Genomic DNA, 21842 nt, shown 5'->3' on the forward strand with positions numbered 1-21842 from the left:
TGAGCGAGTGTGTGTGTGGGTGAGCGAGTGTGGGTGAGCGAGTGTGTGTGTGTGTGTGAGCGAGTGTGTGTGAGCGAGTGTGTGTGTGTGTGAGCGAGTGTGGGTGAGCGAGTGTGGGTGAGCGAGTGTGTGAGTGAGTGTGTGAGCGAGTGTGTGAGCGAGTGTGTGTGAGCGAGTGTGTGTGAGCGAGTGTGTGTGTGTGTGTGAGCGAGTGTGTGAGCGAGTGTGTGTGTGTGTGAGCAAGTGTGGGTGAGCGAGTGTGTGTGTGTGTGTGTGTGAGCGAGTGTGGGTGAGCGAGTGTGTGTGTGTGTGTGAGCGAGTGTGAGCGAGTGTGTGAGCGAGTGTGTGTGCGCGAGTGTGTGTGAGCGAGTGTGTGTGAGCGACTGTGTGTGTGTGTGTGTGAGCGAGTGTGTGTGAGCGAGTGTGTGTGAGCGAGTGTGTGTGCGTGTGTGAGCGAGTGTGTGTGAGCGAGTGTGTGTGAGCGAGTGTGTGTGAGCGAGTGTGTGTGCGTGAGTGAGCGAGTGTGTGTGCGTGTGTGAGCGAGTGTGTGTGAGCGAGTGTGTGTGAGCGAGTTTGTGTGAGCGAGTGTGTGTGTGTGTGTGTGAGCGAGTGTGGGTGAGCGAGTGTGTGTGTGTGTGTGAGCGAGTGTGTTTGAGCGAGTGTGTGTGTGTGAGCGAGTGTGGGTGAGCGAGTGTGTGTGTGTGTGTGAGCGAGTGTGTGAGCGAGTGTGTGTGAGCGAGTGTGTGTGTGTGTGAGCGAGTGTGTGAGCGAGTGTGTGTGAGCGAGTGTGTGAGCGAGTGTGTGAGCGAGTGTGTGTGAACGAGTGTGTGTGAGCGAGTGTGTGTGTGTGTGTGAGCGAGTGTGTGAGCGAGTGTGTGTGAGCGAGTGTGTGTGAGCGAGTGTGTGTGTGTGTGAGCGAGTGTGGGTGAGCGAGTGTGTGTGTGTGTGTGAGCGAGTGTGTGAGCGAGTGTGTGTGAGCGAGTGTGTGTGAGCGAGTGTGTGTGTGTGGGTGAGCGAGTGTGGGTGAGCGAGTGTGTGTGTGTGTGTGAGCGAGTGTGTGTGAGCGAGTGTGTGTGTGTGTGTGTGAGCGAGTGTGGGTGAGCGAGTGTGAGCGAGTGTGTGAGCGAGTGTGTGAGCGAGTGTGTGTGAGCGAGTGTGGGTGAGCGAGTGCGTGTGTGTGTGTGAGCGAGTGTGTGTGAGTGAGTGTGTGTGTGTGTGTGAGCGAGTGTGGGTGAGCGAGTGTGAGCGAGTGTGTTAGCGAGTGTGTGAGCGAGTGTGTGTGGGCGAGTGTGTGTGAGCGAGTGTGTGTGTGTGTGTGAGCGATTGTGTGTGAGCGAGTGTGTGTGTGTGTGCGTGAGCAAGTGTGGGTGAGCGAGTGTGTGTGTGTGTGAGCGAGTGTGTGTGAGCGAGTGTGTGTGTGTGTGTGAGCGAGTGTGGGTGAGCGAGTGTGTGTGTGTGTGTGTGAGCGAGTGTGTGAGCGAGTGTGTGAGCGAGTGTGTGCGCGAGTGTGTGTGAGCGAGTGTGTGTGTGTGTGTGAGCGAGTGTGTGAGCGAGTGTGTGTGAGCGAGTGTGTGTGCGTGTGTGAGCGAGTGTGTGTGAGCGAGTGTGTGTGAGCGAGTGTGTGTGAGCGAGTGTGTGTGCGTGTGTGAGCGAGTGTGTGTGCGTGTGTGAGCGAGTGTGTGTGAGCGAGTGTGTGTGAGCGAGTGTGTGTGTGTGTGTGAGCGAGTGTGTGTGAGCGAGTGTGTGTGTGTGTGTGAGCGAGTGTGGGTGAGCGTGTGTGTGTGTGTGTGTGTGAGCGAGTGTGTGAGCAAGTGTGTGTGAGCGAGTGTGTGTGAGCGAGTGTGTGTGAGCGAGTGTGTGTGCGAGTGTGTGTGAGCGAGTGTGTGTGAGCGAGTGTGTGTGAGCGAGTGTGTGTGAGCGAGTGTGTGAGAGCGAGTGTGTGTGAGCGAGTGTGTGAGCGAGTGTGTGAGCCAGTGTGTGTGAGCGAGTGTGTGTGTGTGAGCGAGTGTGTGAGCGAGTGTGTGTGAGCGAGTGTGTGTGTGTGTGAGCGAGTGTGTGAGCGAGTGTGTGAACGAGTGTGTGTGAGCGAGTGTGTGAGCGAGTGTGTGAGCGAGTGTGTGTGAGCGAGTGTGAGCGAGTGTGTGAGCGAGTGTGTGAGCGAGTGTGTGTGAGCGAGTGTGTGTGAGCGAGTGTGTGTGTGTGTGAGCGAGTGTGTGAGCGAGTGTGTGTGAGCGAGTGTGTGTAAGCGAGTGTGTGTGTGTGTGTGAGCGAGTGTGGGTGAGCGAGTGTGTGTGTGTGTGTGAGCGAGTGTGTGAGCGAGTGTGTGTGAGCGAGTGTGTGTGAGCGAGTGTGTGTGTGGGTGAGCGAGTGTGGGTGAGCGAGTGTGTGTGTGTGTGTGAGCGAGTGTGTGTGAGCGAGTGTGTGTGTGTGTGAGCGAGTGTGGGTGAGCGAGTGTGGGTGAGCGAGTGTGTGAGTGAGTGTGTGAGCGAGTGTGTGAGCGAGTGTGTGTGAGCGAGTGTGTGTGAGCGAGTGTGTGTGTGTGTGTGAGCGAGTGTGTGAGCGAGTGTGTGTGTGTGTGAGCAAGTGTGGGTGAGCGAGTGTGTGTGTGTGTGTGTGTGAGCGAGTGTGTGTGAGCGAGTGTGTGTGTGTGAGCGAGTGTGGGTGAGCGAGTGTGTGTGTGTGTGTGAGCGAGTGTGAGCGAGTGTGTGAGCGAGTGTGTGTGCGCGAGTGTGTGTGAGCGAGTGTGTGTGAGCGACTGTGTGTGTGTGTGTGTGAGCGAGTGTGTGTGAGCGAGTGTGTGTGAGCGAGTGTGTGTGCGTGTGTGAGCGAGTGTGTGTGAGCGAGTGTGTGTGAGCGAGTGTGTGTGAGCGAGTGTGTGTGCGTGAGTGAGCGAGTGTGTGTGCGTGTGTGAGCGAGTGTGTGTGAGCGAGTGTGTGTGAGCGAGTTTGTGTGAGCGAGTGTGTGTGTGTGTGTGTGAGCGAGTGTGGGTGAGCGAGTGTGTGTGTGTGTGTGAGCGAGTGTGTTTGAGCGAGTGTGTGTGTGTGAGCGAGTGTGGGTGAGCGAGTGTGTGTGTGTGTGTGAGCGAGTGTGTGAGCGAGTGTGTGTGAGCGAGTGTGTGTGTGTGTGAGCGAGTGTGTGAGCGAGTGTGTGTGAGCGAGTGTGTGAGCGAGTGTGTGAACAAGTGTGTGTGAACGAGTGTGTGTGAGCGAGTGTGTGTGTGTGTGTGAGCGAGTGTGTGAGCGAGTGTGTGTGAGCGAGTGTGTGTGAGCGAGTGTGTGTGTGTGTGAGCGAGTGTGGGTGAGCGAGTGTGTGTGTGTGTGTGAGCGAGTGTGTGAGCGAGTGTGTGTGAGCGAGTGTGTGTGAGCGAGTGTGTGTGTGTGGGTGAGCGAGTGTGGGTGAGCGAGTGTGTGTGTGTGTGTGAGCGAGTGTGTGTGAGCGAGTGTGTGTGTGTGTGTGTGAGCGAGTGTGGGTGAGCGAGTGTGAGCGAGTGTGTGAGCGAGTGTGTGAGCGAGTGTGTGTGAGCGAGTGTGGGTGAGCGAGTGCGTGTGTGTGTGTGAGCGAGTGTGTGTGAGTGAGTGTGTGTGTGTGTGTGAGCGAGTGTGGGTGAGCGAGTGTGAGCGAGTGTGTTAGCGAGTGTGTGAGCGAGTGTGTGTGGGCGAGTGTGTGTGAGCGAGTGTGTGTGTGTGTGTGAGCGATTGTGTGTGAGCGAGTGTGTGTGTGTGTGCGTGAGCAAGTGTGGGTGAGCGAGTGTGTGTGTGTGTGAGCGAGTGTGTGTGAGCGAGTGTGTGTGTGTGTGTGAGCGAGTGTGGGTGAGCGAGTGTGTGTGTGTGTGTGAGCGAGTGTGTGAGCGAGTGTGTGAGCGAGTGTGTGTGCGAGTGTGTGTGAGCGAGTGTGTGTGTGTGTGTGAGCGAGTGTGTGAGCGAGTGTGTGTGAGCGAGTGTGTGTGCGTGTGTGAGCGAGTGTGTGTGAGCGAGTGTGTGTGAGCGAGTGTGTGTGAGCGAGTGTGTGTGCGTGTGTGAGCGAGTGTGTGTGCGTGTGTGAGCGAGTGTGTGTGAGCGAGTGTGTGTGAGCGAGTGTGTGTGTGTGTGTGAGCGAGTGTGTGTGAGCGAGTGTGTGTGTGTGTGTGAGCGAGTGTGGGTGAGCGAGTGTGTGTGTGTGTGTGAGCGAGTGTGTGTGAGCGAGTGTGTGTGTGTGTGTGTGAGCGAGTGTGGGTGAGCGAGTGTGTGTGTGTGTGTGAGCGAGTGTGTGAGCGAGTGTGTGAGCGAGTGTGTGTGAGCGAGTGTGGGTGAGCGAGTGTGTGTGTGTGTGTGAGCGAGTGTGTGAGCGAGTGTGTGTGAGCGAGTGTGTGTGAGCGAGTGTGTGTGAGCGAGTGTGTGAGCGAGTGTGTGTGAGCGAGTGTGTGTGTGTGAGCGAGTGTGTGTGTGTGAGCGAGTGTGTGTGAGCGAGTGTGTGTGTGCGTGTGTGTGAGCGAGTGTGTGTGAGCGAGTGTGTGTGAGTGAGTGTGTGTGTGTGAGCGAGTGTGTGAGCGAGTGTGTGTGAGCGAGTGTGTGTGAGCGAGTGTGTGTGCGTGTGTAAGCGAGTGTGTGTGAGCGAGTGTGTGAGCGAGTGTGAGCGAGTGTGTGTGAGCGAGTGTGTGTGAGCGAGTGTGTGTGCGTGTGTGAGCGAGTGTGTGTGAGCGAGTGTGTGTGAGTGAGTGTGTGTGCGTGTGTGAGCGAGTGTGTGTGAGCGAGTGTGTGAGCGAGTGTATGTGAGCGAGTGTGTGTGAGCGAGTGTGTGAGCGAGTGTGTGTGAGCGAGTGTGTGTGCGTGTGTGAGCGAGTGTGTGTGAGAGAGTGTGTGTGAGCGAGTGTGTGTGCGTGTGTGAGCGTGTGTGTGTGAGCGAGTGTGTGTGAGCGAGTGTGTGTGTGTGTGTGAGCGAGTGTGTGTGAGCGAGTGTGTGTGAGCGAGTGTGTGTGCGTGTGTGAGCGGGTGTGTGTGAGCGGGTGTGTGTGAGCGAGTGTGTGTGAGCGGGTGTGTGTGAGCGAGTGTGTGTGAGCGAGTGTGTGTGAGCGAGTGTGTGTGCGTGTGTGAGCGAGTGTGTGAGCGAGTGTGTGTGAGCGAGTGTGTGTGTGTGTGTGTGAGCGAGTGTGTGAGCGAGTGTGTGAGCGAGTGTGTGTGAGCGAGTGTGTGTGTGTGTGTGAGCGAGTGTGTGAGCGAGTGTGTGTGAGCGAGTGTGTGTGAGCGAGTGTGTGAACGAGTGTGTGTGAGCGAGTGTGTGTGAGCAAGTGTGTGTGCGTGTGTGAGCGAGTGTGTGTGAGCGAGTGTGTGTGAGCGAGTGTGTGTGCGCGTGTGTGCGAGTGTGTGTGAGCGAGTGTGTGTGAGCGAGTGTGTGTGCGTTTGTTAGCGAGTGTGTGTGAGCGAGTGTGTGTGAGCGAGTGTGTGTGAGCGAGTGTGTGTGTGTGTGTGAGCGAGTGTGTGTGAGCGGGTGTGTGTGTGTGTGTGAGCGAGTGTGTGAGCGAGTGTGTGTGAGCGAGTGTGTGTGAGCGAGTGTGTGAACGAGTGTGTGTGAGCGAGTGTGTGTGAGCGAGTGTGTGTGAGCAAGTGTGTGTGCGTGTGTGAGCGAGTGTGTGTGAGCGAGTGTGTGTGAGCGAGTGTGTGTGAGCGAGTGTGTGTGCGTGTGTGAGCGATTGTGTGTGAGCGAGTGTGTGTGAGCGAGTGTGTGTGCGTTTGTTAGCGAGTGTGTGTGAGCGGGTGTGTGTGAGTGAGTGTGTGTGTGTGTGTGAGCGAGTGTGTGTGAGCGGGTGTGTGTGAGCGGGTGTGTGTGAGCGAGTGTGTGTGTGTGTGAGCGAGTGCGTGTGAGCGAGTGTGTGAGCGAGTGTGTGTGAGCGAGTGTGTGTGTGCGAGTGTGTGAGCGAGTGTGTGAGCGAGTGTGTGTGAGCGAGTGTGTGTGAGCGAGTGTGTGTGTGTGTGAGCGAGTGTGTGTGAGCGAGTGTGTGTGAGCGAGTGTGTGTGAGCGGGTGTGTGTGAGCGGGTGTGTGTGCGTGTGAGCGAGTGTGTGAGCGAGTGCGTGTGCGTTTGTTAGCGAGTGTGTGTGAGCGGGTGTGTGTGAGCGAGTGTGTGTGTGTGTGAGCGAGTGTGTGTGAGCGGGTGTGTGTGAGCGGGTGTGTGTGAGCGAGTGTGTGTGTGTGTGTGAGCGAGTGTGTGTGTGTGTGTGAGCGAGTGTGTGTGAGCGAGTGTGTGTGTGCGAGTGTGTGAGCGAGTGTGTTTGAGCGAGTGTGTGTGTGTGAGCGAGTGTGGGTGAGCGAGTGTGTGTGTGTGTGTGAGCGAGTGTGTGAGCGAGTGTGTGTGAGCGAGTGTGTGTGAGCGAGTGTGTGTGTGTGTGAGCGAGTGTGTGAGCGAGTGTGTGAGCGAGTGTGTGTGAGCGAGTGTGTGAGCGAGTGTGTGAGCGAGTGTGTGTGAACGAGTGTGTGTGAGCGAGTGTGTGTGTGTGTGTGAGCGAGTGTGTGAGCGAGTGTGTGTGAGCGAGTGTGTGTGTGTGTGAGCGAGTGTGGGTGAGCGAGTGAGTGTGTGTGTGTGAGCGAGTGTGTGAGCGAGTGTGTGTGAGCGAGTGTGTGTGCGTGTGTAAGCGAGTGTGTGTGAGCGAGTGTGTGAGCGAGTGTGAGCGAGTGTGTGTGAGCGAGTGTGTGTGAGCGAGTGTGTGTGCGTGTGTGAGCGAGTGTGTGTGAGCGAGTGTGTGTGAGTGAGTGTGTGTGCGTGTGTGAGCGAGTGTGTGTGAGCGAGTGTGTGAGCGAGTGTGTGTGAGCGAGTGTGTGTGAGCGAGTGTGTGAGCGAGTGTGTGTGAGCGAGTGTGAGCGAGTGTGTGTGAGCGAGTGTGTGTGAGCGAGTGTGTGTGCGTGTGTGAGCGTGTGTGTGTGAGCGAGTGTGTGTGAGCGAGTGTGTGTGTGTGTGTGAGCGAGTGTGTGTGAGCGAGTGTGTGTGAGCGAGTGTGTGTGCGTGTGTGAGCGGGTGTGTGTGAGCGGGTGTGTGTGAGCGAGTGTGTGTGAGCGGGTGTGTGTGAGCGAGTGTGTGTGAGCGAGTGTGTGTGAGCGAGTGTGTGTGCGTGTGTGAGCGAGTGTGTGAGCGAGTGTGTGTGAGCGAGTGTGTGTGTGTGTGTGTGAGCGAGTGTGTGAGCGAGTGTGTGAGCGAGTGTGTGTGAGCGAGTGTGTGTGTGTGTGTGAGCGAGTGTGTGAGCGAGTGTGTGTGAGCGAGTGTGTGTGAGCGAGTGTGTGAACGAGTGTGTGTGAGCGAGTGTGTGTGAGCAAGTGTGTGTGCGTGTGTGAGCGAGTGTGTGTGAGCGAGTGTGTGTGAGCGAGTGTGTGTGAGCGAGTGTGTGTGCGCGTGTGTGCGAGTGTGTGTGAGCGAGTGTGTGTGAGCGAGTGTGTGTGCGTTTGTTAGCGAGTGTGTGTGAGCGAGTGTGTGTGAGCGAGTGTGTGTGAGCGAGTGTGTGTGTGTGTGTGAGCGAGTGTGTGTGAGCGGGTGTGTGTGTGTGTGTGAGCGAGTGTGTGAGCGAGTGTGTGTGAGCGAGTGTGTGTGAGCGAGTGTGTGAACGAGTGTGTGTGAGCGAGTGTGTGTGAGCGAGTGTGTGTGAGCAAGTGTGTGTGCGTGTGTGAGCGAGTGTGTGTGAGCGAGTGTGTGTGAGCGAGTGTGTGTGCGTGTGTGAGCGATTGTGTGTGAGCGAGTGTGTGTGAGCGAGTGTGTGTGCGTTTGTTAGCGAGTGTGTGTGAGCGGGTGTGTGTGAGTGAGTGTGTGTGTGTGTGTGAGCGAGTGTGTGTGAGCGGGTGTGTGTGAGCGGGTGTGTGTGAGCGAGTGTGTGTGTGTGTGAGCGAGTGCGTGTGAGCGAGTGTGTGAGCGAGTGTGTGTGAGCGAGTGTGTGTGTGCGAGTGTGTGAGCGAGTGTGTGAGCGAGTGTGTGTGAGCGAGTGTGTGTGAGCGAGTGTGTGTGTGTGTGAGCGAGTGTGTGTGAGCGAGTGTGTGTGAGCGAGTGTGTGTGAGCGGGTGTGTGTGAGCGGGTGTGTGTGCGTGTGAGCGAGTGTGTGAGCGAGTGCGTGTGCGTTTGTTAGCGAGTGTGTGTGAGCGGGTGTGTGTGAGCGAGTGTGTGTGTGTGTGAGCGAGTGTGTGTGAGCGGGTGTGTGTGAGCGGGTGTGTGTGAGCGAGTGTGTGTGTGTGTGTGAGCGAGTGTGTGTGTGTGTGTGAGCGAGTGTGTGTGAGCGAGTGTGTGTGTGCGAGTGTGTGAGCGAGTGTGTTTGAGCGAGTGTGTGTGTGTGAGCGAGTGTGGGTGAGCGAGTGTGTGTGTGTGTGTGAGCGAGTGTGTGAGCGAGTGTGTGTGAGCGAGTGTGTGTGAGCGAGTGTGTGTGTGTGTGAGCGAGTGTGTGAGCGAGTGTGTGAGCGAGTGTGTGTGAGCGAGTGTGTGAGCGAGTGTGTGTGTGTGTGTGAGCGAGTGTGTGAGCGAGTGTGTGTGAGCGAGTGTGTGTGTGTGTGAGCGAGTGTGTGAGCGAGTGTGTGTGAACGAGTGTGTGTGAGCGAGTGTGTGTGTGTGTGTGAGCGAGTGTGTGAGCGAGTGTGTGTGAGCGAGTGTGTGTGTGTGTGAGCGAGTGTGGGTGAGCGAGTGAGTGTGTGTGTGTGAGCGAGTGTGTGAGCGAGTGTGTGTGAGCGAGTGTGTGTGTGTGGGTGAGCGAGTGTGGGTGAGCGAGTGTGTGTGTGTGTGTGAGCGAGTGTGTGTGTGTGTGTGAGCGAGTGTGGGTGAGCGAGTGTGAGCGAGTGTGTGAGCGAGTGTGTGTGAGCGAGTGTGGGTGAGCGAGTGTGTGCGTGTGTGTGAGCGAGTGTGTGTGAGTGAGTGTGTGTGTGTGTGTGAGCGAGTGTGGGTGAGCGAGTGTGAGCGAGTGTGTGAGCGAGTGTGTGAGCGAGTGTGTGTGGGCGAGTGTGTGTGAGCGAGTGTGTGTGTGTGTGAGCGATTGTGTGTGAGCGAGTGTGTGTGTGTGTGCGTGAGCAAGTGTGGGTGAGCGAGTGTGTGTGTGTGTGTGAGCGAGTGTGTGTGAGCGAGTGTGTGTGTGTGTGTGAGCGAGTGTGGGTGAGCGAGTGTGTGTGTGTGTGTGAGCGAGTGTGTGAGCGAGTGTGTGTGAGCGAGTGTGTGTGAGCGAGTGTGTGTGTGTGTGTGAGCGAGTGTGTGAGCGAGTGTGTGTGAGCGAGTGTGTGTGCGTGTGTGAGCGAGTGTGTGTGAGCGAGTGTGTGTGAGCGAGTGTGTGTGAGCGAGTGTGTGTGCGTGTGTGAGCGAGTGTGTGTGAGCGAGTGTGTGTGAGCGAGTGTGTGTGTGTGTGTGAGCGAGTGTGTGTGAGCGAGTGTGTGTGTGTGTGTGAGCGAGTGTGGGTGAGCGAGTGTGTGTGTGTGTGTGAGCGAGTGTGTGTGAGCGAGTGTGTGTGTGTGTGTGAGCGAGTGTGTGTGAGCGAGTGTGTGTGTGTGTGTGAGCGAGTGTGGGTGAGCGAGTGTGTGTGTGTGTGTGAGCGAGTGTGTGAGCGAGTGTGTGAGCGAGTGTGGGTGAGCGAGTGTGTGTGTGTGTGTGAGCGAGTGTGTGAGCGAGTGTGTGTGAGCGAGTGTGTGTGAGCGAGTGTGTGTGAGCGAGTGTGTGTGTGTGAGCGAGTGTGTGTGTGTGAGCGAGTGTGTGTGAGCGAGTGTGTGTGTGCGTGTGTGTGAGCGAGTGTGTGTGAGCGAGTGTGTGTGAGTGAGTGTGTGTGTGTGAGCGAGTGTGTGAGCGAGTGTGTGTGAGCGAGTGTGTGTGAGCGAGTGTGTGTGCATGTGTAAGCGAGTGTGTGTGAGCCAGTGTGTGAGCGAGTGTGAGCGAGTGTGTGTGAGCGAGTGTGTGTGAGCGAGTGTGTGTGCGTGTGTGAGCGAGTGTGTGTGAGCGAGTGTGTGTGAGCGAGTGTGTGTGCGTGTGTGAGCGAGTGTGTGTGAGCGAGTGTGTGAGCGAGTGTGTGTGAGCGAGTGTGTGTGAGCGAGTGTGTGAGCGAGTGTGTGTGAGCGAGTGTGTGTGCGTGTGTGAGCGAGTGTGTGTGAGCGAGTGTGTGTGAGCGAGTGTGTGTGAGCGAGTGTGTGTGCGTGTGTGAGCGTGTGTGTGTGAGCGAGTGTGTGTGAGCGAGTGTGTGTGTGTGTGAGCGAGTGTGTGTGAGCCAGTGTGTGTGAGCGAGTGTGTGTGCGTGTGTGAGCGGGTGTGTGTGAGCGGGTGTGTGTGAGCGAGTGTGTGTGAGCGAGTGTGTGTGAGCGAGTGTGTGAGCGAGTGTGTGTGAGCGAGTGTGTGTGTGTGTGTGTGAGCGAGTGTGTGAGCCAGTGTGTGAGCGAGTGTGTGTGAGCGAGTGTGTGTGTGTGTGTGAGCGAGTGTGTGAGCGAGTGTGTGTGAGCGAGTGTGTGTGAGCGAGTGTGTGAACGAGTGTGTGTGAGCGAGTGTGTGTGAGCGAGTGTGTGTGAGCAAGTGTGTGCGTGTGTGAGCGAGTGTGTGTGAGCGAGTGTGTGTGAGCGAGTGTGTGTGCGTGTGTGAGCGAGTGTGTGTGAGCGAGTGTGTGTGAGCGAGTGTGTGTGCGTTTGTTAGCGAGTGTGTGTGAGCGAGTGTGTGTGAGCGAGTGTGTGTGAGCGAGTGTGTGTGTGTGTGTGAGCGAGTGTGTGTGAGCGGGTGTGTGTGTGTGTGTGAGCGAGTGTGTGTGAGCGAGTGTGTGTGAGCGAGTGTGTGAACGAGTGTGTGTGAGCGAGTGTGTGTGAGCGAGTGTGTGTGAGCAAGTGTGTGTGCGTGTGTGAGCGAGTGTGTGTGAGCGAGTGTGTGTGAGCGAGTGTGTGTGCGTGTGTGAGCGAGTGTGTGTGAGCGAGTGTGTGTGCGTTTGTTAGCGAGTGTGTGTGAGCGGGTGTGTGTGAGCGAGTGTGTGTGTGTGTGAGCGAGTGTGTGTGAGCGGGTGTGTGTGAGCGGGTGTGTGTGAGCGAGTGTGTGTGTGTGTGTGAGCGAGTGTGTGTGAGCGAGTGTGTGAGCGAGTGTGTGTGTGCGAGTGTGTGAGCGAGTGTGTGAGCGAGTGTGTGTGAGCGAGTGTGTGTGAGCGAGTGTGTGTGTGTGTGTGAGCGAGTGTGTGTGAGCGAGTGTGTGTGAGCGGGTGTGTGTGAGCGGGTGTGTGTGAGCGAGTGTGTGTGTGTGTGTGAGCGAGTGTGTGTGAGCGAGTGTGTGTGAGCGAGTGTGTGTGTGTGTGTGTGAGCGAGTGTGTGTGAGCGAGTGTGTGTGTGTGTGTGTGAGCGAGTGTGTGTGAGCGAGTGTGTGTGCTTGTTCAGCAGCCTCACCTCCTCGTTTTCCAGTCGGTACAGGTTGGCAGTGATGAATTTGATGTATTGTCTGGACAGAGTCATCAGTTCGATGTAACGAGTCTGCAGATCCACCAACTGAAAGAACAAAAGAAGCAATGAATCCCACTGACCCTCACTGACCTCCGACCCTCACTGACCCCCGACCCTCAGCGTCCCCTGGCTCTCACCGCCCCGATCCTCATTGTCCCACGACCTTCACCATCCCCCGACCTCTGACCCACACCGACCTCTGACCCCCACTGACCTCTGATCCTCACGGACTCCCGACCCTCACCCACCCCACGGACCCCCGCCTCTCACCCTCACCGACCCCACGGAACCCCAACCGTCACAGACCCCGACCCTCAGCGACCTTCACCGACCCTCGACCCTCAGCGACCCCCGACTCTCACCGTCCCCGACCTTTACCATCCCCCAACCCTCACTGACCCTCGACTCTCAGCGACCCCAGACCCTCACCGACCCGACTATCACAGTCCCCAACCCTATCCGTCCCCGACCCGCACAGACCCCAAACCTGAGTGATCCCCTGACCCTCACTGACCCCCAACCCTTACCGTCCCCTATCACCGTCCCCCGACCCTCAGCTACCCCGACCCTCACCGTCCACAGAATCCTGACCCTTACTGTCCACTGACCCTCAACGATCCCTAACTCAGGAGCTGGAACTCAGTTCGATGTCCTAGATGATTACAGCATGGAAACAGGCCCTTCGGCCTATCACTGAGCTAGTCCCACTTGCCCACATTTGGCCCATATCCCTCGATACCCACCCGGCCCATGTAACTGTCTAGCTGTTTTTTAAAGGAAAAATTGTACCCGCCTCTACCACTGCCTCTGGCAGCTCGTTCCAGACACTCACCACCCTCTGTGTGAAGAAATTTCCCCTCTGGTCTCTTTTGTATCTCTCGCCTCTCACCTTCAACCTCTGCCCTCTAGTTCTAGACTCCTCTACCTTTGGGAAAAGATGTTGACTATCTACCTTATCTATGCCCCTCATTATTTTATAAACCTCTATAAGATCACCCCTAAGCCTCCTACGCTCCAGGGAAAAAAGTCCCAGTCTATCCAACCTCTCCTTATAACTCAGACCATCAAGTCCTGGTAGCATCCTCGTAAATCTCTTCTGCACCCTTTCTAGTTTAACAATATCCTTCCTATAATAGGGTGACCAGAACTGCACACAGTATTCCAAGTGTGGTCTTATCAATGTCTTGTACAACTTCAACAAGACGTCCCAACTCCTGTGTTCAATGTTCTGACCAATGAAACCAAGCATGCCGAATGCCTTCTTCACCACCCTGTCCACCTGCGACTCCACCTTCAGGGAGCTATGAACCTGTACCCCTATATCTCTTTGTTCTGTAACTATTCCCAACTCCCTACCATTAACTGAGTAGGTCCTGCCCTGATTTGATCGACCAAAATGCATCACCTCATTTATCCAAATTAAACTCCATCTGCCATTCATCGGCCCACTGGCCCAATTGATCAAGATCCTGTTGCAATCTTATACAACCTTCTTCACTATCCACTGTGCCACCAATCTTGGTGTCATCTGCAAACTTACTAACCATGCCTCCTACATTCTCATCCAAATCATTAATATAAATCACAAATAACAGTGGAACCAGCACCGATCCCTGCGGCACACCGCTGGTCACAGGCCTCCAGTCTGAAAAACAACCCTCTACAACCTCCCTTTGTCTTCGGTCGCCAGGCCAATTCTGTATCCAATTGGCTACCTCGCCCTGGATCCCGTGAGATTTAACCTTTTGCAATAACCTACCATGCGGTACCTTGTCAAAGGCCTTGCTGAAGTCCATGTAGACAATGTCGACTGCACTGCCCTCATCTACCTTCTTGGTTCCCCCTTCAAAAAACTCAATCAAATTTGTGAGACATGACTTTCCCCTTCCAAAGCCATGCTGACTTTCCCTCAGTAGCCCTTGTCTGTCTAAATGTCTGTAGATCCTGTCCCTCAGAATACCTTCCAACAATTTACCCACTACAGAAGTAAGGCTCACCAGTCTGTAGTTCCCAGGCTTATCCCTACAGCCCTTCTTAAACAAGGGCACAGCATTTGCTACCCTCCAATCCTTCAGGCACCTCTCCTGTGGCTGTCAATGATTCAAATATCTCAGCTCGGGGGCCGGCAATTTCCTCCCTAGCCTCCCACAACGTCCTGGGATACATTTCATCAGGTCCTGGGGATTTATCTATCTCGATTCGCTTTAATACCTACAACACCTCCTTCTCTGTAATAAGGGGCGCGATTCTCCGACCCTCCACCGGGTTGGAGAATTGCCGGGGGCTGGCGTGAATCCTGCCTCCGCCGTGTCCCGAATTCTCCGCCACCAGAGATTCGGCGGGGGCGGGAATCGCCCCGGTCGGCGGACCCACCCCCGGCGATTCTCCGGCCCGCGATGGGCCGAAGTCCCGCCGGCGTGGATTAAACCACCTTTTGAACGGTGGGACAAGGCGGCACGGGCGGGCTCCGGGGTCCTGGGGGCGCGGGGCGATCTGGCCCCGGGGGGTGCCCCCACGGTGGCCTGGCCCGCGATCGGGGTCCACCGATCCGCGGGCGGGCCTGTGCCGTGGGGGCACTCTTTTTCTTCCGCTTCGCCATGGTCTCCACCATGGCGGAGGCGGAAGAGACCCCCTCCCCTGCGCATGCGCGGGGATTATGTCAGCAGCCGCTAACGCTCCCGCGCATGCGTTGCCCGGCGAAGACGTTTCGGCGCCGGCTGGTGTGGCGCCAAAGGCCAAAGCGGCGGAGCGGAAACCGCTCTGGCGCGGGCCTAGCCCCTCAAGGTGAGGGCTTGGCCCCTAAAGGTGCGGAGACTTCCACACCTTTGGGGCGGCCCGACGCCAGAGTGGTTCCCGCCACTCCATTTCGCCGGAACCCCCCGCCCACCGGGTAGGGGAGAATCCCGCCCATGTAAACTCCTCAAGATATCACTTTTTATTTCCCCATTTCTCTAACATTCGTGCCTTTCTTAACACTAAATACTGATGAGAAATATTCATTTAGGACCTCTGCCATCCCTTGTGGATCTGTACATAGATGACCTTGTTTATCCTGAAGAGGCCCCACCCTCTCCCTAGTCACCCTTTTATCCTTTACGTATCTGCAAAAGCTCTTTGCATTCTCCTTTGCCTTATCTGCCATCTCGTGCCCCCTTTTTGCCCTCCTGATTCCTCTCTAACGCTACTGCGTCAAGCCCAATACTCTTCAAGGGATCCACTTGATCCCAGCTGCCTCTGCGTGTCATATGCCTCCTCCTTTTTGACCATGGCCTCAATATCCCGAGTCATCCAGGGTTCCCTCCTTCTCCCAGCCTTACCCTTCACTCTCAGAGGAATGTGCTTTTCCTGAACCCTGGTTAACATCTTTGGAAAGACTCCCACTGACCAGCTGTCCCCTTGTCTGGAAACAGGCCCCCAATCAACTATTGAAAGTTCCTGTCTCATAGAATCAAAATTGGCCTTGCCCCAATTTAGAATTGTAACTTTTGGGCAGAACTATCATTCCCCATAGCTATCTGAAAACTAATGAAATTATGGTCACTGGATTGGATTGGATTTGTTTATTGTCACATGTACCGAGGTACAGTGAAAAGTATTTTTCTGGTCCCAAAGTGATCCCTCACGAACACTTCCAGCACATGCCCTTCCTTATTCCCCCAGAGAATAAATCACATCCACCGGTTCTGCCTGGTCAACTCTACTGGTTACATCTTAAAAGAATTCCAGCTGATTTGTCGAGCATGATTTTCCTTTCGTAAATCCACGCTGACTCTGTCTGATTACACCACTGCTTTCCAGATGCTGTGCTATGAAATCCTTGATAATGGACTCCAGCAACTTCCCCACTACCAACATTATGCTCACTGGTCTATAGTTCCCTGTTTTCTCTCTCCCTCCCTTTTTTGAATAGTGGGGTTACATTCATTACCCTCCAATCTGTAGGAATCATTCCAAAGTCTAAAGAATTTTGGAAAATGGCCACCAATGGATCTACTATTTCTAGGGCCACTTTCTTAAGGAGTCTGGGATGAAGATTATCCGGCCCTGGAGATTTGTCCACCTTCATTCCCATGAATTTTCCCAAAACCATTTCTAATTCATTTAAACTATTTACTTGTTTACAGGAAGATGGCTAATGGAATATTATTGTGATTGCTGGTATCATGTGAGAGGGCCCTGAAGAAATGTGTGTTTTTATAGAATAGCTGTAGTGGGTGTACTTTTAAGAAATGGTTGTTTATTACAGCAGTGATGTCAGAATGTGGGTGGAGCTGGGCTGTCTGTCAGCTTTTACTTTCGCTTTGGACTTGCAGCTACAGGGTGTGTTTGGTTTCGTTTTGGAGAGCTGGGCAGCTGCAGCCACATCCTGCAGCTGTGAGGATCTCTCTCTGCAGCTGTGAGGGTCTCTCTCTGCAGCTGTGAGGGTCTCTCTCTGCAGCTGTGAGGGTCTCTCTCTGCAGCTGTGAGGGTCTCTCTCTGCAGCTGTGAGGGTCTCTCTCTGCAGCTGTGAGGGTCTCTCTCTGCAGCTGTGAGGGTCTCTCTCTGCAGCTGTGAGGGTCTCTCTCTGCAGCTGTGAGGATCTCTCTCTGCAGCTGTGAGGGTCTCTCTCTGCAGCTGTGAGGGTCTCTCTCTGCAGCTGTGAGGGTCTCTCTCTGCAGCTGTGAGGGTCTCTCTCTGCAGCTGTGAGGGTCTCTCTCTGCAGCTGTGAGGATCTCTCTCTGCAGCTGTGAGGGTCTCTCTCTGCAGCTGTGAGGATCTCTCTCTGCAGCTGTGAGGGTCTCTCTCTGCAGCTGTGAGGGTCTCTCTCTGCAGCTGTGAGGGTCTCTCTCTGCAGCTGTGAGGATCTCTCTCTGCAGCTGTGAGGGTCTCTCTCTGCAGCTGTGAGGGTCTCTCTCTGCAGCTGTGAGGGTCTCTCTCTGCAGCTGTTAGGATCTCTCTCTGCAGCTGTGAGGGTCTCTCTCTGCAGCTGTGAGGGTCTCTCTCTGCAGCTGTGAGGATCTCTCTCTGCAGCTGTGAGGATCTCTCTCTGCAGCTGCGAGGATCTCTCTCTGCAGCTGTGAGGATCTCTCTCTGCAGCTGCGAGGATCTCTCTCTGCAGCTGCGAGGGTCTCTCTCTGCAGCTGTGAGGGTCTCTCTCTGCAGCTGTGAGGGTCTCTCTCTGCAGCTGTGAGGGTCTCTCTCTGCAGCTGTGAGGGTCTCTCTCTGCAGCTGTGAGGGTCTCTCTCTGCAGCTGTGAGGATCTCTCTCTGCAGCTGTGAGGATCTCTCTCTGCAGCTGTGAGGATCTCTCTCTGCAGCTGTGAGGATCTCTCTCTGCAGCTGTGAGGGTCTCTCTCTGCAGCTGTGAGGATCTCTCTCTGCAGCTGTGAGGATCTCTCTCTGCAGCTGTGAGGGTCTCTCTCTGCAGCTGTGAGGGTCTCTCTCTGCAGCTGTGAGGGTCTCTCTCTGCAGCTGTGAGGGTCTCTCTCTGCAGCTGTGAGGATCTCTCTGCAGCTGTGAGGGTCTCTCTCTGCAGCTGTAAGGATCTCTCTCTGCAGCTGTAAGGATCTCTCTCTGCAGCTGTGAGCGTCTCTCTCTGCAGCTGTGAGGGTCTCTCTCTGCAGCTGTGAGGATCTCTCTCTGCAGCTGTGAGGGTCTCTCTCTGCAGCTGTGAGGGTCTCTCTCTGCAGCTGTGAGGATCTCTCTCTGCAGCTGTGAGGGTCTCTCTCTGCAGCTGTGGGGGTCTCTCTCTGCAGCTGTGAGGGTCTCTCTCTGCAGCTGTGAGGATCTCTCTCTGCAGCTGTGAGGATCTCTCTCTGCAGCTGTGAGGATCTCTCTCTGCAGCTGTGAGGGTCTCTCTCTGCAGCTGTGAGGATCTCTCTCTGCAGCTGTGAGGGTCTCTCTCTGCAGCTGTGAGGGTCTCTCTCTGCAGCTGTGAGGGTCTCTCTCTGCAGCTGTGAGGGTCTCTCTCTGCAGCTGAGGATCTCTCTCTGCAGCTGTGAGGGTCTCTCTCTGCAGCTGTGAGGGTCTCTCTCTGCAGCTGTGAGGGTCTCTCTCTCTGCAGCTGTGAGGGTCTCTCTCTGCAGCTGTGAGGGTCTCTCTCTGCAGCTGTGAGGGTCTCTCTCTGCAGCTGTGAGGGTCTCTCTCTGCAGCTGTGAGGGTCTCTCTCTGCAGCTGTGAGGATCTCTCTCTGCAGCTGTGAGGATCTCTCTCTGCAGCTGTGAGGATCTCTCTCTGCAGCTGTTAGGGTCTCTCTCTGCAGCTGTGAGGGTCTCTCTCTGCAGCTGTGAGGATCTCTCTCTGCAGCTGTGAGGGTCTCTCTCTGCAGCTGTGAGGGTCTCTCTCTGCAGCTGTGAGGGTCTCTCTCTGCAGCTGTGAGGATCTCTCTCTGCAGCTGTGAGGGTCTCTCTCTGCAGCTGTGAGGGTCTCTCTATGCAGCTGTGAGGATCTCTCTCTGCAGCTGAAAGGGTCTCTCTCTGCAGCTGTGAGGGTCTCTCTCTGCAGCTGTGAGGGTCTCTCTCTGCAGCTGTGAGGGTCTCTCTCTGCAGCCGTGAGGGTCTCTCTCTGCAGCTGTGAGGGTCTCTCTCTGCAGCTGTGAGGGTCTCTCTCTGCAGCTGTGAGGGTCTCTCTCTGCAGCTGTGAGGGTCTCTCTCTGCAGCTGTGAGGGTCTCTCTCTGCAGCTGAGGATCTCTCTCTGCAGCTGTGAGGGTCTCTCTCTGCAGCTGTGAGGGTCTCTCTCTGCAGCTGTGAGGGTCTCTCTCTCTGCAGCTGTGAGGGTCTCTCTCTGCAGCTGTGAGGGTCTCTCTCTGCAGCTGTGAGGGTCTCTCTCTGCAGCTGTGAGGGTCTCTCTCTGCAGCTGTGAGGGTCTCTCTCTGCAGCTGTGAGGATCTCTCTCTGCAGCTGTGAGGATCTCTCTCTGCAGCTGTGAGGATCTCTCTCTGCAGCTGTTAGGGTCTCTCTCTGCAGCTGTGAGGGTCTCTCTCTGCAGCTGTGAGGATCTCTCTCTGCAGCTGTGAGGGTCTCTCTCTGCAGCTGTGAGGGTCTCTCTCTGCAGCTGTGAGGGTCTCTCTCTGCAACTGTGAGGATCTCTCTCTGCAGCTGTGAGGGTCTCTCTCTGCAGCTGTGAGGATCTCTCTCTGCAGGTATGAGGATCTCTCTCTGCAGCTGTGAGGGTCTCTCTCTGCAGCTGTGAGGATCTCTCTTGCAGCTGAGAGGGTCTCTCTCTGCAGCTGTGAGGGTCTCTCTCTGCAGCTGTGAGGGTCTCTCTCTGCAGCTGTGAGGGTCTCTCTCTGCAGCTGTGAGGGTCTCTCTCTGCAGCTGTGAGGTTCTCTCTCTGCAGCTGTGAGGATCTCTCTCTGCAGCTGTGAGGATCTCTCTCTGCAGCTGTGAGGATCTCTCTCTGCAGCTGAGAGGGTCTCTCTCTGCAGCTGTGAGGGTCTCTCTCTGCAGCTGTGAGGGTCTCTCTCTGCAGCTGTGAGGGTCTCTCTCTGCAGCTGTGAGGGTCTCTCTCTGCAGCTGTGAGGGTCTCTCTCTGCAGCTGTGAGGGTCTCTCTCTGCAGCTGTGAGGGTCTCTCTCTGCAGCTGTGAGGATCTCTCTCTGCAGCTGTGAGGGTCTCTCTCTGCAGCTGTGAGGGTCTCTCTCTGCAGCTGTGAGGGTCTCTCTCTGCAGCTGTGAGGGTCTCTCTCTGCAGCTGTGAGGGTCTCTCTCTGCAGCTGTGAGGGTCTCTCTCTGCAGCTGTGAGGATCTCTCTCTGCAGCTGTGAGGGTCTCTCTCTGCAGCTGTGAGGATCTCTCTCTGCAGCTGTGAGGATCTCTCCATGCAGCTGTGAGGGTGTCTCTCTGCAGCTGTGAGGATCTCTCTCTGCAGCTGTGAGGGTATCTCTCTGCAGCTGTGAGGGTATCTCTCTGCAGCTGTGAGGATCTCTCTCTGCAGCTGTGAGGGTATCTCTCTGCAGCTGTGAGGGTCTCTCTCTGCAGCTGTGAGGGTCTCTCTCTGCAGCTGTGAGGGTCTCTCTCTGCAGCTGTGAGGGTCTCTCTCTGCAGCTGTGAGGGTCTCTCTCTGCAGCTGTGAGGATCTCTCTCTGCAGCTGTGAGGGTCTCTCTCTGCAGCTGTGAGGATCTCTCTCTGCAGCTGTGAGGATCTCTCCATGCAGCTGTGAGGGTGTCTCTCTGCAGCTGTGAGGATCTCTCTCTGCAGCTGTGAGGGTATCTCTCTGCAGCTGTGAGGGTATCTCTCTGCAGCTGTGAGGATCTCTCTCTGCAGCTGTGAGGGTATCTCTCTGCAGCTGTGAGGGTCTCTCTCTGCAGCTGTGAGGGTCTCTCTCTGCAGCTGTGAGGGTCTCTCTCTGCAGCTGTGAGGGTCTCTCTCTGCAGCTGTGAGGGTCTCTCTCTGCAGCTGTGAGGGTCTCTCTCTGCAGCTGTGAGGATCTCTCTCTGCAGCTATGAGGATCTCTCTCTGCAGCTGTGAGGGTCTCTCTCTGCAGCTGTGAGGATCTCTCTCTGCAGCTGTGAGAATCTCTCTGCAGCTGTGAGGGTCTCTCTCTGCAGCTGTGATGGTCTATCTCTGCAGCTGTGAGGGTCTCTCTCTGCAGCTGTGAGGATCTCTCTCTGCAGCTGTGAGGATCTCTCTCTGCAGCTGTGAGGATCTCTCTCTGCAGCTGTGAGGGTCTCTCTCTGCAGCTGTGAGGATCTCTCTCTGCAGCTGTGAGGGTCTCTCTCTGCAGCTGTGAGGGTCTCTCTCTGCAGGCTACAGACTGACTTCAGCTCATTTGGGGATTTCAAAGTGGTGTCTCAGTGTCTCAGTGCCTCGGTGTCTCGGTGCCTCGGTGTCTCGGTGCCTCAGTGTCTCAGTGCCTCAGTGTCTCAGTGTCTCAGTGTCTCAGTGCCTCAGTGTCTCAGTGCCTCAGTGTCTCAGTGCCTCAGTGCCTCAGTGTCTCAGTGTCTCAGTGTCTCAGTGTCTCAGTGTCTCAGTAGAGAAATTAAACCTGATGTATTTCTGTAAAAGGGTTCTTTTTGCCTTATGGATGTTGCAAGGAAAGATTAAGAGTTACTTATAGAGTACTGTATTCTTTGGGGATTTATTGGTGTTGATAGTTGTTAAGATGTTTACTGTGGGTTTATAAAGTGTTAACTGGTTTCATAAATAAACATTGTTTTAATTTAAAAGTACTGTAAGCTCTGTAACATCACACCTAGAAGGTAGGCCCGTGTGCTCCCCATAACCACAATCTATTAAAAGTTGTGGGTCAGGTGAACTCCATGATACACTTTGGTGCTCTCTGAACCCTGGCCCATAACACTGGAGATTCCCTTGAGTGTAGATAATTTATGCCGTTTTGTGTTGAGTCCTAACTCAGCAGGTGCTGGGACATCTTAGTGGTGGGAGACTGGAGAATACCTTATGCTGGGGATTCAGTTGATGTTATTACTGGGATGAGCAACGTCAGTCTATAGTTTGCAGTTTTGGTGCAGGATTTGAGTCTGACAAGACAGAAGGATGTTCACATTGTTCCTGAGAGGGTCTCTCTCCAAAGGTCGACACACAGAAGAAAGTAACCCTGATTGTTAACTTTATTTCTAAGTGGCATTTGTACTGCATTGAGTTGCTTAATTGGAATATATGGCAGGTGAAGATAGTGAGTTAAAGTTATTTTCCTTTTATTTAAGAACTGTTTTAACTGTTAACTGTAAAATGATTTCTTTGATGGTAATGTGGTTAATTCTGTGTTTAAATTAAAGTTTGTTTTGTCATAAAAGTTGCCTATTGGGCAGAGTCAGCACTCCTGTGGGTTAGTAGTCTTCCCTCGCAGTCTTACACGTTGCAAATTGTTGGGATTCCCGCACATCCGAACATGTTCAGTAAATTTCAGCGATCAGTGACAGGTACTGGATTGGTCGGCTCGAGCTCTGCATTGTAAAATTCAGGCAGTTCCTTACCTCCTGGATGACAGTGTCAGAGGCCGACAGCACTTTCTGTTTCTTCACAGGAGACATGACAGGTTCCATCTGCGCTTTGTAGGTAACTAACTGAAGCTCATAGTCCTGGGGTAAAGCACAATGCGCCAAGATTAATATTTGTCCAGCCAGTCACACAAACAGCTTCAGTCACTCAAACCCTGGTCCCCACTCCTAGCTGTGTGTTTGTGTGTGTGAGTGACTGTGGAGTGTGTGAGAGTGCAAGTTTGTGCAAAAGTGAGTGCGTTTATGTGCATTTGTGTCTGTCTATATTGGTGAGTGTAAGTGTGAGAGAAACTGAGTGTTTATGTGACTGAGTGTGCATGTGAGTGTACAAGTGAGCATGCAAGTGTGTGTGCATGTGAGCAAGTGCATGAATGAATGAATGTGTGTCATCGAGCAAGTGAGTGAGCGTGTGAGTGAGTGTGCAAGTGAGAGTGTGTAGGTGTGAGTGAATGAGTGAGTGCATGAGTGAGTGTGAGAGGGTGTGTGTATGTGTGGGGGAGTGTGTGTGTATGAGTACGGGAGTGTGAGTG

At 55.0% G+C, this 21842-nt stretch overlaps 1 protein-coding gene across 1 annotated transcript in view; it reads right to left on the reverse strand.

The window, feature by feature from the left end:
- Nucleotides 1-21842, reverse strand: part of LOC140425663 (plectin-like) — a 620159-nt gene that overhangs the window by 45959 nt on the left and 552358 nt on the right. Inside the window, 2 exon segments of the mRNA XM_072510158.1 lie at nucleotides 11321-11419; nucleotides 21289-21393. Coding sequence (XP_072366259.1) covers nucleotides 11321-11419; nucleotides 21289-21393 — 204 coding nt within the window.

The sequence above is a fragment of the Scyliorhinus torazame genome, chromosome 6, assembly GCF_047496885.1.
Source record: "Scyliorhinus torazame isolate Kashiwa2021f chromosome 6, sScyTor2.1, whole genome shotgun sequence".
In the NCBI taxonomy this organism is placed as follows: Eukaryota; Metazoa; Chordata; class Chondrichthyes; order Carcharhiniformes; family Scyliorhinidae; genus Scyliorhinus; species Scyliorhinus torazame.